This window comes from Curcuma longa, chromosome 17 (assembly GCF_044706935.1).
Source record: "Curcuma longa cultivar G26 ecotype Majalengka, Jawa Barat chromosome 17, ITB_CL_G26_1.1, whole genome shotgun sequence".
Classification (NCBI taxonomy): domain Eukaryota; kingdom Viridiplantae; phylum Streptophyta; class Magnoliopsida; order Zingiberales; family Zingiberaceae; genus Curcuma; species Curcuma longa.
In genome coordinates, this window is record NC_133877.1 from 3,782,078 (window position 1) to 3,796,309 (window position 14,232).

Consider the following 14,232-nt stretch of genomic DNA (forward strand, 5'->3'; position numbering starts at 1 on the left):
TATCACAAGAAGAGGCAACTAAGATTTGAATCGATAACGAGTCTGTAATAACTAACTAGCAAAGAATCTAATCTTTCATGATAAAAATAAACATATCGATACGTGCTATCACTATATCAGAGAGTGTATTATAAGAAAGATTTACAAGTAGAATATACAAAGTTTTAAGATTAAATTACTGATATTTTTACCAAATCATTTAAATGTGAAGACTTTATAAAGATGTGAAGTTTGTTTGGAGTAGTAAAATTAAATTTAAAAGGGGTGTTGAAAATTAAATTTGATTTTGTGATATTAGAATAGAGTAGTGTATTGAGTTAGTGGGTTGATAAGGTGAAGAATTGATAATAATGGTAGTCTATATTTAATGTATTTGTACTAACGAAGTTAGTAGAAATAGAATAATAAAATTAGTGATTTAAGTAGATTATATTATTAACGTATAAATATGTTACTTATTTATTAGTGAGATGGATTGAATTTTAGAGTTCAAATTTTTTTATTTTCCTGTTTCACGTGAGTTCAGTTCTTCCGTGAACTTTTTGTATTCCAACAGAGGGCTAGTTCGAATGGAATACAATTACAAATGATGGGGGTTGCGCCGCCGGCGAATGACGTCGTCACTTACGTTTCGCCGTTGCCTTCTGTTCGCCATATTAAAGCCGCTTGCAGATGTCCCCTCAGCCATATCCATCGACGACAGATCATTGGGCCATGGGTTGGAGAGGCATCCTCGGCTTCGAGTACGGCATCGTGCAGGCGCCCTTGGGCCCCGATATCTCCGGCCCGGAGCTCGTCGCCGCCGTCGCCAACGCTGGCGCCATCGGCCTCCTCCGAGCGCCTGATTGGGTACTAACCTTTCACTTTCTTCTTTCCTCGATCGTTTTAAGTTGGATTATGTTACGGAATCTTCAAATTTTGCCAAAACCACCCTTCAAATTGCTTCCTTTTTAGATGTTTCTTTTCTCGACACATTAAGGAAGTAATTTATCAAAATATTTCTTCGAGGGATGAAGTTAATTTTATATTTGTTAGAAAAGGGCAGTTCCAAGAAATTCACAGTTCTTGCTGTTTTTCTTCGCTAGTTAAATTGATTAAACAGTTTATCTTCAAGTTCCTTTAGCACTTCCAACGAACTTTCTAATCATCTTGACCTCTACATCTCGATTTTTTTTTTTTTTCCAGGAGGCACCTGATTACTTGAGGGATTTGATACAAAAAACTAGAACTTTGACAGACAAACCGTTTGGGATCGGTATGGTTCTAAGTTTTCCACACAAAGAAAACCTGAAGGTTGTGTTGGAAGAAAAAGTTGCAATATTGCAAGTTTACTGGGGAGAGTTCCCAAAAGAACTCGTTTCAGAGGCACATCTTGCAGGAGTCAAGGTCATTCACCAAGTAGGTACTATGATACACTTTAGCTTTCCCAATTCTCCAACACATTAGCGGCTTAATTAAGAACTTATCCTGAACTGCTAAAGCTCAGAAATTGCCTAAATAAACTATTTACTAAAGTTGTTTTCATCTGTTTAATTGTTATTTTCTAACTGCAGCTACAATGATAAATTCCCCTAACGAACTTTAGATGTTAGTAATTACATCAACAGAGATTCTTGAGATTTTCTAAACGATGACTTTAGTCGCCTTCCTTCTTCTAAAAAATTCAATTTCTTGCATAGGTTGGTTCTTTTGAGGAAGCCAAGAAAGCCAAATGTGCTGGAGTTGATGCTATTATTGTTCAAGGTCGTGAAGCTGGGGGGCATGTAATTGGTCAGGTATTATTATACCGGGCTGTATCATTATGATCGGTTAGCTGAATTCTTACATTTAGATATATGATGCACAAATTTTTGTAAATGCTTATGGTGTCTATGTCATGCACATACTGAATATTTCATGTGGTGGTTCTGCAAAGTCTATTATGAAACATACATTATCTGTATTGTGTTTCTGTGGTTATTTGGCTTTTGGAACCTGTCGCATGAGTCTCCTCCAAGATTTCATCATAATTGTATGTATGCCATATTTGCATTGGATGTTTTTACAGCATTGGCTATGACTGTTTCATCAGGCAAGAGTTTACAAAGGATTGATATTTTTCTCTCAAGTTCTTAGTATAACTCAAAAGCATATATTCATCTGTTGGATTTATTGACTATATATTTTTTTGGAATTACTATAATGCAATGTCTGCCTCTTTCTGTTTCTAAATTGTGTTCATGCCTATGATTCATATCCTGTCTTCTAAAAGAAACTGCTAATGCTTCATAGCTTATTTTCAAAATGAAAATGCATATGATTGAAAGCTATGCTCATTGAAGATGAGGGAACTTAGACAAGGGAATCATATTGAAGTTCTTAAAGCTGTCAGATTGAGATGGAACTATTCTTCCGGTATTTTAGATGGTTTCCTTTTGCAGGATGGATTGATCTCACTACTGCCGAGAGTAGTAGACTTGGTGTCAGATTGTGATATTCCTGTCATTGCTGCGGGTGGTATTGTAGATGCTCGTGGTTATGTTGCAGCTTTGATACTTGGTGCTCATGGTGTTTGTCTCGGGACCAGGTCTTCAGTCTACTATTGTTTCCCATTTCAAACTCTTATTCCTTCATTCTCTATGATTCTGATCTTTTAAGTAAATCTGTATACAGGTTTCTTGCAACCCATGAAAGCTTTGCACACCCTTATTACAAACAAAAGCTGCTCGAATACGACGAAACAAACTACACAAATGTATTTGGCCGTTCAAGATGGCCTGGCGCACCGCATCGTGTGCTAAGAACACCTTTCTACAGCGAGTGGAGGCATCTCCCAGATGATGAAAATGAGGAAAATCAACCTGTCATTGGCCACACAGTAATTCATGGCGTGGTGAGCTATTATCGCCAATTCCTGTAGTTGTAGGAAGAATGAAATTTGTATAATTCATTGATTACATTATCCAGTTTTAACGATCCTTTCGTCGACAGCCGAAGGAGGTACACCGATTTGCTGGTGCTGTTCCAAATGCGACGACAACAGGTGATTTGGATTGCATGGTTATGTATGCCGGTGAAGGTGTTGGCATGATCAAGGAAATTCTGCCTGCTGCTGAAGTAATAAAGAAACTAGTGGAGGAAGCACAACAACTCATTCAGCAAAAATTCTCACATGTTTGAACTCAAATGAGTTCATAAAATCCAATGAAATATCAGTAGTTTTCAAAATAATGTAATCATCAGTCTGTAAGTTTCATGATCCTTTTTTCTTGGCTGAAAACAGAATGAATGGAGTAGGAAGAATAGAACTGTTACTTCAAAATGCTCTGATTGCTGCTAGCTAGTTGGATAATGGTTCAGCCAATGCCTTGTGATTCCACTGATTGAAAAGGAAATTAATATGCAACTTGTTTAAAGGAAAAGAAAAAAAAAACAGTGTCAGAGAATGTCAGGGATTTATATAACATAATTCTTTGTTTCTTATAGAAATTAGGCAATTAACTGGCGATTTGTTTATATAGAAGCACGTGCTCCAGAGTTCAGAGCAGGAAATTCCGTGATCTTTGCACTGCCCTCCATAGATCTCTACCCAACATTCTCTCCTCAGTTTTGCTGGCACACAGTCAAAGGTTAAGGTCAAAATCACCTAACAGGAAGTCAACGGCACTTGACTTCTGTGCCTCTTAGGTGACTGTTTGACGTTGACCTCGGTGTCAATTTCAGCAAATGGACCATCAACTCCCCCACTACACTACAATGTTTATGTCTTCTTCACACTCAAATCCTGCACTTTAAACCAGCCACTCCTTGTGTCGAGTGCCTTTAATGATGTTTCACCAAACGAGTCGCAGAGCTGGATTCCACTATTCCTATTATATTTCACTACAATTAAATTATTCGTAATATATATTATAATATGAATTTTATTTCGTGAGATATATTTGGAGTCACATGCATTAGTATACATCCATCTCAATCCATGATGGAGATCCATATCCTCTACATTTATTTATTTATATATTTTAGAAAATAGATTTGATTTGGTTCTCAAAATTTTTGTGTTTTAGTATTAGATTTTAAAAATAAAGATTACAAAATTATTTATTTCTAATTATTAAATTTTATCCTTGAAAGAAAAAGACCTTGCATCAATTTAGGACTAGTTTTGTTTCTATTATTTGGCTAAAGCCAAATAAAAAAAAATAAGCCCAAGTTAGTGCAATTAGCAGTTTAGCACTCTTCTTTACTAATTTTTCATAACAGTATGTGATGAATCTTTTAAATTTACTACACTAATAAAAAATTTAAAATATATTTAAACATAAAAAAAATATTTCACCTTAGTATGTTAAATTAAAAATAAGCTCTTTATTACATTTTAGTACTTTTATTATAGTAATTCTGATTAAATTTCACTTTTGGAAACTTTGGATGATGTTTTAAATTATTAGAAAAGTTTGGATAAATAAGAAAATTATAGGGGGTGTTAAATGATATTATTCTATATTTAATTGAAATTCTTGTTAGAGTTCGAAAGCTATAACTAATAATGACGCTTTCAAACAGCTGTTCAGTGCGACGCGGATCTCATTAGCGAGCGGAGCCCGTGAGCGGGAGAGAGAGGAGGAAGGGGAGGCAAGCAGCAGCGAGTGAGACACAGCAGGTAGGTTGATTTCCTCTGTCCTTTTCTACCCTCTTCCTGCAATTCTGTCTAGAGAGAGACGACGGCGGCGAAAGAAAAGATCTGGATCGAAGAAAAAAATGAGAGGGTCAGGTCCCCGTGAAGGCATAGCTTGTTAGATCTCCATTCTGAGAAAATTAATGTGTTTTTGTTTCCTTCCGTCGTTTGCTCTCCCGTTCCAATACCGCTTTTGTGTGAAGTTTGCTCCTTGAGTTGAGTTTGTTTCATGCCTTAGGTTTTGAGCTGTTGCAATCGGAGTGTCTGAATCGATCGGGCGGAATTAATAGGTAGGAAACTGAAACCAAGATGCTAATTTGCTTACTATACTGAACTTGAACGCGAGATTGGTAATTCCCCTTTTTACCATTTTTTTGCCATAGAATGAGGTAGATGGTCCATTCCATAGCTATTTAATGCGGTTCAAAGGAGTGTGACTGGCCAAACTCTTTTCTTGCTTCTTTCCTATTGTTGTATTCCTGTTTTCACATTCCTAGTTGGTGAAAAAGGAGATTCTTATTTTCCTTTTCTTTTTCTTTTGTTTGATCGAGCATGATTTTTCTCAGATGCAAAGTTTTAACTTGAGTTTTCGCTGAACTCCAGTGAGTATTGGGGAAAAGGTGATGTCGAGACCGCTCTATCGTGGGATTTCTGGTGGCGGAAAAAGCAGCAGCCCCGCAGGGCATGATCCGTTTGACATGAGCTTCCAGGTAAAGGATCTGGGAGAGAATGGATTTAACCATGAATCCCTGAGCACCTCTGGAGCAAATCGAAGCCGGCAAAGCCTCATTTTTACTTTTCTTAAGCTGGGCCTATTTTTCTTAGTAGTACTTTCCCTCTCTGGATCCTTCTATTGGGCCATCTCCATCTCCACCACCCCCCGGAGTAATATCTATCACCACTACCGGCGACTGCAAGAACAAGTTGTTGCTGATCTCACACAGATCGGGGAGCTATCCCTTGGGATCACACGATTGAAAGAACTAGAATTTTGCCCACCTGAGTATGAGAGTTATGTGCCTTGTTATAACAATGTCTCAGAGAACCCAGATTCTGTAGATCCAGTGATACCAATTGAGTACGAGAGAAAATGTTTACACGACACCAACCTGGGTTGTTTAGTTCTATCTCCAAGGAATTATAGAATTCCACTAAGGTGGCCAAGTGGGAGGGACTTGATCTGGAAGGATAATGTCAAGATCACTGGACAAGAGTTCTCCTCTGGCAGCTTGACAAAGAGGTAGACTGTATTTGTAATGTTTTATAGTCATTTAAAGCATTTCATTCAATAACCTGTGCATTGGTAGGATGATGGTGGAGGAAGAACAAATCTCTTTCCGATCTGGCTCCATCATGGTTGATGGTGTAGAAGATTATACCCACCAAATAGCCGAGATGATTGGGTTGCAAGAATCTAATTTCATTGAGGCTGGGGTTAGTATTTGTTTCTACTAAACTATTTGTCTATTTGGTCGTGTCCTCTTTGGTAGCTGTAAGGGAGAAAATTGAACTAAAGGCGATATTGATTAGTGTACATAACTTCATTGCTAATTCTACTTCTCTAAATAGTAACAATTAGACAAGGTTAATTCTTGTCTATGAGTTGCAGTCTGTTCTCTTCTCAGGGCACAAATCATTTTTACATTCCTATCTATGGTATCCAACATCTAGCCAAGTTAATGCATAAGTGTTTCTCTTGATTGCATATAAAGTTATCATTTCTCCTTTTGTAAATCATCATGAATTTGGCTATAAAAGAACTCATTTTTGATTAGTTTGTCTGTGGGTTTATTAGGATAATTGATGAATTATCTCTCTTTAGAGCCATTTGAAACTTGAGTTTTAAACTATAGTAATAAAAGGTCAAGGCAAATTTGAAGTATATCTGGAAGCTACTGTAATTGTGAAGGATAAATTGTGGGCTTCCTGTTATATCTAGATTGTTTGTTACCTTACACAATATATGTTCCACAAGCTCCTTTGTGTACTTCTGCTGATCTGTCAGTTAAATCATGTTTAAGTATAAAGTACTGCTTCCCATCGTGTCTAGTTTGATGGATTTCATAATCTAACTTGTTGGATTTATGTGTGTATTTGCACTTATTTGTGGGCTCTCCAGTAACAAGGTTTCACTAATTTGCAGATAAGAACTGTTTTAGACATTGGATGTGGTTTTGGTAGCTTTGGAGCACATCTCTTCTCCAAACAACTCTTGACTATGTGCATTGCAAATTATGAGGCATCAGGTAGTCAAGTCCAACTCACACTTGAGAGAGGCATTCCTGCATTGATTGGTTCCTTTTCAACACAACAATTGCCGTTCCCTTACCTTTCCTTTGATATGTTGCACTGTGCAAGATGTGAGGTTGAGTGGGATAAAAATGGTAAGTAAATTAGATGGGCTTATTTTTCTTCCTTTCTTGGAATAGACCTTAGCAAATATTTTTTTATTTTCTGGATTGACAAGTCAATTTATATGAAAACAATTAAACAAAGCCCCTGAATTTGGCCAAGGACAAGTATCAACATGACTAATAAGCCATGTTGTCCATAATCCTTGTTGCTATTGCAATGTGCAATTGACCTCATTTGGTTTGTAATGGCATATATCAAATTTATTTTCTTGAAAATTCTGTTTCACAACCCATATGCTAGGTATCTAGATTTAGCTGGGTTACTTTTGATGCTGAGGGCCACTACACCTGCAATTTTATTTTAACTTTAATCATAGATATTATACCTTGGTTGGAAACTCAATTTTGTTGAACCCTGGCTTACTGTTTTACTGGTTGGACGATCAGACCAGTTGGCCATTCAGTTGGCATGTATTTATATTTAGTGAAGTACTTAAAGAAAAATGGCTATATCAATCTTGGTTGACTCTGATAACTTGGGATTTTGGATATTCAATTCATGAACAAATAGGATTGGCTAGGATTCCCAATACTTGGCTTTTTGATCTAGCTATTGTTTTAAGTCATAAGTTGATGCACAAATCACATAGTCTCCCCTTTGTGAGAATAGTTTCCCATGAAATATAATCAAAGTCCATATCAAACTCTCATGTAGCTTTACAGTCTCCAGAGTTTATGAACTGTTTTATATTTGATGTTTCTTGTTCAAGTAATTGGAATACTGCTCTTAATCTCTCAATGTTTGAGGATTTTATTTAAGCATTTTGTTTTGTTTTTTGATACATGGATACAATTGCAGACGGTCTCTTCTTAGTTGAAGTTGATAGACTTTTGAGACCTGGGGGTTATTTTGTCTGGACTTCCCAAATGAATACTCATAGATCCCTGCGTGATAAAGAAAATCAAAAGAAGTGGTCAATAATTCGTGACTTTGCCGAAAATCTTTGCTGGGATATGTTATCACAACAAGATGAAACAATTGTCTGGAAGAAGACTAGCAGAAAGAAATGTTACAGTTCCCGGTATTCCCCTTTCCCCTGATACTTATGATTGAGTAATTTCCTTCACAAGGGAAGTCATTATGTTGAATCTCTTTTGCCTCCCTTTTCTGTACACGGTATGTAATTAAAAAATGTGTCCTATTTACAGAAAGGCTGGACCTGCAGTTTGTGGCAGAAGCCATGATGTTGAATGCCCATATTATCAACAACTTAATCCATGCATTGCAGGGATGAGAAGTCAGCGATGGATTCCCATTGAGTATCGTACTCCTTGGCCTTCTCGAGCAAGATTGAACTCAACTGAACTTGATCTATATGGTAAATATCAGATGTAGCTGATAGATTTTCTTTATTGTACCAACATTATTATTATGTCATCTTCTATATGGAAATGATAAAATAATTTTTACTCAACAGGTTTACATCCAGAGGACTTAGCTGAGGATGCTGCAAATTGGAATTCAGTGATTCATAATTATTGGTCACTTCTGTCACCTCTGATATTCTCAGATCATCCAAAGAGACCTGGCGATGAGGAACCCTCCCCGCCTTTTAACATGCTCAGAAATGTTCTTGACATGAATGCTCATTTTGGAGGTTTTAACACTGCTTTGTTGGATGCTGGGAAATCTGCATGGGTGATGAACGTTGTGCCTACAAATGGCCCGAATTATCTTCCTCTAATTTTCGACAGGGGTTTTATTGGCGTTCAACATGACTGGTATTGCACTCTAAAGACTCGCTTGGTCTATTGCATTCTCAAATTTGTACATATTTGTTTTCATTTACAGAAATTGAGGGAAAATTTTTAGTATCAATTTATGAGAAAAAGGAAGATAAATAATCTTGTTTTGTGGTGGTAGTAACAATAAGTCACTCTACCAAGGGGGTGGGAGTGAGGGAAAGAAAATTGCTAAACTTCAAATTAATTTTATTTATTTGGTATTATAATTAACAAAAGAAAATATTGCAAGAGATTTCAAAAAAGAAGCTGAAGATAGAATTTCGAGACAATTGTGGTGAATTTTGGAAAAGAAAGGAGTGGCTAGTAATTATTTGTCTTACATCCAGATCTAGTTCTTTTTGTACCAGCAGCAACTACTGGATTTGTTAAAGTTAAAACTTCACAATGTATGCTATTTGTTGAAGATATTTTACTAAGTAATGAATTTTTAATTAAAATATATTTTAAATTTGAATTTCGGGATGATATTTAGAAACTGAAGATTTTAAATAGATGATGGTGAGTTTTGGGTTACAAATTACAAAAGGAAATTATACAGCTGGTCTACTTGTGTCCGTCATCAGTTGTTGAACTTCATGTTACATTTCCATTTGAAGGTAGCTTTATAATGGACTAAAGCGGATCGTTTTTGCCATTTTCCCCTTCAATAAGTTATATGGCTTAATCTCAAAAACTCACATCTAACTGCCGTACTCCCTGCAATTTTTTTGGTGTTAATTCTTTATAGTTAGAGTTTTGAACTTTGACATTATAAGATCCCATATTCTTAATGAATTATCATAGTTCTTGTTCCCATTCAGTTCGTTACTGAGAGTTGCCAAATATCCTAGTAAAATAATAGTTAATGTAGCTCTTCTAGTTATTTATCCATCATGAGCTTATCTAAGACTTTTCGGTAGGTGTGAAGCCTTCCCAACATATCCAAGAACTTATGATATGGTGCATGCTGAAGGATTGCTATCACTTGAAGCTCGCCAAATGCATAGGTGTTCCACATTTGATATACTATTAGAGATTGATCGCATTCTACGACCTGAGGTATGTTTTTTCTTTTTCCCTTTTTCTATGAAATTACTTTTCAAACATAGTTATTAATACCAATTTTTGACATTTTATCAGGATATTGAGGTTGTTGATTAATGTACACTAAAAGATAACAAATATTATAGCTTGTATTCCTCAACCTTAACAATCTATCTGCTGTATCTTTCATGGGGCTAAGATATCCAGTTTATTGGTTGTCACGGGGTTGCAAGTCCCTTTATGGGAAACTGAAAGAAATAATATCTTCATAGAGTGACTAGCACTAAGTTATAACTTATAAATATGTGGTAGGAAGTAAATTTGGTAAACTCTGCCGCTTGCTACTTTATGTTTTCTAATCTTTTCAGTTGCTCACTACATGGTCTACATTTGTTTGTCATATTCAAGCATTGCTGTTTGACTATTATAGTGTGTTAGGAAACACGAGCATACTAAAAAAAATTCTCAACAAGAAGATATAAACCACTGTGTTTGCATCTTTGTGATTCCACAGTTCTTCCTAATTGGTTAAGTTTTAGCACATCACACAGGGATGAAGTGAATCAACAAGTTGTTACTTTGTGTCCTTCCTTCTATGTGGACCCTTCAATTGTTACGATTTAGTTCAGCTGATCTTTTCATTGTCAACATGAGGTACCTGTCATTGGTTGCAAATCTCTGCAATTGGGTTATATGCACTTTTTTGAGCACCTCCTTGTGGTATGGTTTAGTTAGGTTTTCCTTTTAGAATACAAGCCATTTGTTAACTTTTGCAAATTTCTATAATATCCAATATTTTTTGAAAAGAAGATTTGAAGCGCTCAACATTTGCTACTGTTGGAAAACAATTATCCATTCATCAATGTGCATCTTTTGTCATTGATTGCATTTCTATAACTGGATTGGATCTCCCATGTTTATTTTGAAGAAAATATGTGAACATTTTAAATTGCTGCTTTAGGAGAACACCTTCTATTCCATAGATCAAGGTACTTTTTTTTTTATTTCAGTGTAAATCACTTATAAGTCAGGAATAATCTCTTGGTGACGCACAAGCAGCTTCTTTAACGATAATTCTATATTCTCATTGCCTATTAAGTACTTGGTTAGCTCATACTATGCATCTTGGTTTGGGCCTTGCGCGAGCTTCTGTAATGATGATTCTCTATTCTCATTGCATATTAAGTGCTTGGTTAGCTTATACTATGCATCTTGGTTTGGAACTTGCTCTGAGCTACTGTAACATTTGGTTGACCTCAATAATCGAACTAAATCCTATATTGATGCTGGAAACATGTAGGGGTGGGTGATAATTCGTGATACAACTCTTCTTGTTGAAACTGCAAGATCATTGACCACGCAACTGAGATGGGATGCTCGCTTGATGGAGCTCGATGGTAGCAGTGATGAGAAGCTCCTCGTCTGTCAGAAGCCCTTCTTCAGGAAACAGCAGTAACTCATACAATTACAGCAGTTCTCCATAGGATAAAATTATTTGTTATTCGTGATGGCGGTGTTCCATAAGTTCTGATGACGAAAAATCAAATCACAAGCAAAAATTACAGCAATCTCAAAGATTTTGAAGAAGATATGCTCCTGTGGAGCCGCAAGGTTTGCACGGGTTATGTAATTACACAATAAATCTACATCTAAGAGCATAGTTTAATGCAAAGCACTGTCAAGCTGCGATGCTTGCAGTTAACTGCATTCCACTCGGCGTTGCTAAATTTATTCTGTTTTCGCCCATTATATACTTGTTTCTATCCACCTGCAAATGCTGTTTCTACTCTTATTATCTCATTTGTAAGACTGGGCATACAAATCATATTCAGCCTGCGAGGTTGCTTCTTGGGAGACAAGGGGAGAAAATTAAGTAATGCAATACTGTTTTGATATCTATTTGGCATTGGAATCTATTACTTGTTTTGCATATTTGTCATTTCTTTGGTCTGAAATTAATGGGTGATCTGGAAGATCTTGAGATGTATAGTAACATAATATTTTCCTATTTAATAGTTAGATAATTTGTGCTTTTATTTACATATGATAATTAAAAGTTATTAGTGATTTCTATAATTCACTTTGTATATAGAAACTATACTAGTCGGACATCTCTGTCTTCTATTTTAATTTTTATAACATAAATAATTCAATGCTACATTAAAGATGGATAAAAAAATTTATTATGTTTTTATTCGATATTAAAATAATTTTGACTATGTTAAAATTACACCAAGGATGTTTTTAGATGAAAAATTAAGATAAAGTATTATTTTAATATTTTTTAATATGAAGATAGTAAAAATAAAAGATCTTTTTTTTTGTCTAAAAATATTATTGATTTGTTAGATAGATTATAATCGATTGATTTTACAAGATTTTAATAAAAGATTTGCTAAGAAAATTTGCATAATTAAAGTAAATTTTAAATTATATATATATATGATTGTAAATTTATGAATGGGTAATGATAAAAATTCGGGATTATTAGAAGAATTTTTTACGGAAGAAGAATAAATTATTTTTTTGATCTTTTCAAAAATAATTTATTTTTATTTATATGGATCATATAGAAAATATATTTGATATTTAAATATTATCCTTATTAATGACTTAATAAATTATTTATTAGTCACAACATAATACCAACTTCAGTTACGAGAGACTCGGTAGTTTTTTTCATGGGTGCCCTCAAGCACTATATAAAGCGCTGCCCGGCCACCCTGCCTTCTATCGACGCTTTAATTTTCTTCGAATCCTCTCCCTCGTTAGGCTTTCCGTCACCTCCGACGATCAGTTCCTCCTTCTATTCGAGCGTTCGCCGATCGATTGCCATGGACAAGAAGATCACCCTATTGAGCTCCGACGGCGTGGCGTTTGAGGTGGGCGTTGCGGTGGCCATTGAGTCGCAGACCATCAAGCACATGATCGAGGACGACTGTGCAGAGGATGGGATCCCCCTCCCCAACGTCACCTCCAGGATCCTCGCCAAGGTCATTGAGTACTGCCAGAAGCACGTCGACGACCCCGCCAAGTCTTCCGACGGCGACGAAGAACTCGAGTCTTGGGATGCCAAATTCGTCAACGTCGACCAGGCCACTCTATTCGATCTCATCTCGGTAAGCTTCGATACTTTTCTGATCCTTCTCCCCTTCGACCAGGCCACTTATCTTTTGTTTTTGTTTTTGGATAATTTTGGAAAAGAATTTAACTCTTTTGATTTGGTTTACTGGCAAAGGTTAAGGTTGTTCAATTTAGTGTTGGGGCAAAACCTTTTCTTGGGTCATTTTGTATGATATTTCAGTCGCGAATGGAATTTCTGATCGTTGTGGAATTATTGAAATTGTATTTCTTATGATTTATTATGTATTCAGGCTGCAAACTACATGGACATTAAGGGGCTGCTAGATTTGTTATGTCAGACAGTAGCTAATATGATTAAGGGGAAGACTACTGAAGAGATTCGCAAGACATTTAACATCAAGAACGACTTCACCCCTGAGGAAGAGGAAGAGGTTCGCAGGGAGAACCACTGGGCCTTCGACTAACTCTTGGGCGACGCATCTGCTCTGTTTATTAACCCTTTTCTCAAGCATTTTGTATTGGATATTGTTTATAGAACTCATTAATCTCAATCTCAAGCATATTTACCATCAATTTCTCATGCGTTTTGTATTATATATTGTTTAAAACTCATATTAATCTCGTGCGTGTTAGTCATTGGATCGAGAGCTTGGATCCAATTGTTCCGTTCAAACAAATTCCATAAGAAATTGTCATTCAATAATATACTCGTCGACTTTCAAAAAAAAAAACAATTCTATCACCCTCCTTTTCATTTTTTATGAAGTTTATTATTATGGAGGACAGATATTCTTTTTAGTACCATGTGTTTTGTATTAGATATTTATTATCAATTTCTCATGAGTTTTAATTTGATCGGTCGGATATTAGTGAAGAAGAGTTAGGTCAAAGCTCACTGGATACTTGATAGTAGAAAAATCTAAGTCGATCATGGTTGATCGAACACTTGATATCAGATGAAAAGTCTAAATAAGTTATGGGGGATCGAACATTTGGCATAAAGAAAAAGTTTAAGTGGATCACGGTTGACCAAACACTTGATAACCAAAAGTTCAACAGAGAGTTGATAAGAGAAATTCAAGTGGATCACAGTTGATTGACCATTTAATGATCAAGAAAGTTCAAGTGGGTCATAAAGGACTGGACATTTGGCACGAAGCGGAAAGTCCAAGTGGATCATGGAAAATTGGACACTTGGCATGAGATGAAAAGTCTAAATGGATCACAATTGACAGGACATTTAGCGATAGAGATGTAATCGAACCGAGCCGAACAGTAAGAATCTCGAGCTCGAACTTGGTTCATTTT

The 14,232-nt window shown here is 36.0% G+C and overlaps 3 protein-coding genes across 7 annotated transcripts; all 3 read left to right on the top strand.

Moving 5' to 3' along the window:
• Positions 1-672: 672 nt before the first annotated feature.
• Positions 673-3,343, top strand: LOC141811754 (uncharacterized). The gene is made up of 6 exons (XM_074699806.1): positions 673-849; positions 1,186-1,398; positions 1,680-1,775; positions 2,421-2,566; positions 2,653-2,872; positions 2,971-3,343. Exons 1-6 carry the CDS (start codon positions 673-675, stop codon positions 3,157-3,159), a joined length of 1,041 nt encoding a protein of 346 aa, XP_074555907.1. The 3' UTR covers positions 3,160-3,343.
• A 1,197-nt stretch (positions 3,344-4,540) lies between these two features.
• LOC141848735 (putative pectin methyltransferase QUA2) lies at positions 4,541-11,739 on the top strand. 5 transcript variants are annotated; one of them, XM_074736788.1, is made up of 10 exons: positions 4,557-4,642; positions 4,896-4,947; positions 5,261-5,897; positions 5,965-6,091; positions 6,801-7,041; positions 7,871-8,093; positions 8,221-8,390; positions 8,490-8,793; positions 9,717-9,855; positions 11,141-11,739. In XM_074736788.1, the coding sequence occupies exons 3-10, from the start codon at positions 5,281-5,283 to the stop codon at positions 11,294-11,296; spliced, it is 1,977 nt and encodes a 658-aa protein (XP_074592889.1). In that variant the 5' UTR covers positions 4,557-4,642; positions 4,896-4,947; positions 5,261-5,280; the 3' UTR covers positions 11,297-11,739. The 5 variants fall into 5 exon arrangements, with proteins under 5 accessions (XP_074592884.1, XP_074592889.1, XP_074592888.1 ...); XM_074736783.1 differs by lacking the exon at positions 4,896-4,947 and having other exon boundaries at positions 4,541-4,642; XM_074736787.1 differs by lacking the exon at positions 4,896-4,947 and having other exon boundaries at positions 5,224-5,897.
• Positions 11,740-12,674: 935 nt separating this feature from the next.
• LOC141811403 (SKP1-like protein 1B) lies at positions 12,675-13,388 on the top strand. Its single transcript, XM_074699455.1, has 2 exons — positions 12,675-12,959; positions 13,215-13,388. Exons 1-2 carry the CDS (start codon positions 12,675-12,677, stop codon positions 13,386-13,388), a joined length of 459 nt encoding a protein of 152 aa, XP_074555556.1.
• Positions 13,389-14,232: the final 844 nt, after the last annotated feature.

Coding starts and splice junctions, on each gene's coding strand:
- LOC141811754 (XM_074699806.1), top strand. CDS start 673: ATGTCCCCTCAGCCATATCCATCGACGACAGATCATTGGGCCATGGGT. Junction 1,776..2,420: donor GGGGGCATGTAATTGGTCAG/GTATTATTATAC, acceptor TTCCTTTTGCAG/GATGGATTGATCTCACTACT. Junction 2,873..2,970: donor ACACAGTAATTCATGGCGTG/GTGAGCTATTAT, acceptor TTTCGTCGACAG/CCGAAGGAGGTACACCGATT.
- LOC141848735 (XM_074736783.1), top strand. CDS start 5,281: ATGTCGAGACCGCTCTATCGTGGGATTTCTGGTGGCGGAAAAAGCAGC. Junction 6,092..6,800: donor CTAATTTCATTGAGGCTGGG/GTTAGTATTTGT, acceptor ACTAATTTGCAG/ATAAGAACTGTTTTAGACAT. Junction 8,391..8,489: donor AACTGAACTTGATCTATATG/GTAAATATCAGA, acceptor TTTACTCAACAG/GTTTACATCCAGAGGACTTA.
- LOC141811403 (XM_074699455.1), top strand. CDS start 12,675: ATGGACAAGAAGATCACCCTATTGAGCTCCGACGGCGTGGCGTTTGAG. Junction 12,960..13,214: donor CTCTATTCGATCTCATCTCG/GTAAGCTTCGAT, acceptor TTATGTATTCAG/GCTGCAAACTACATGGACAT.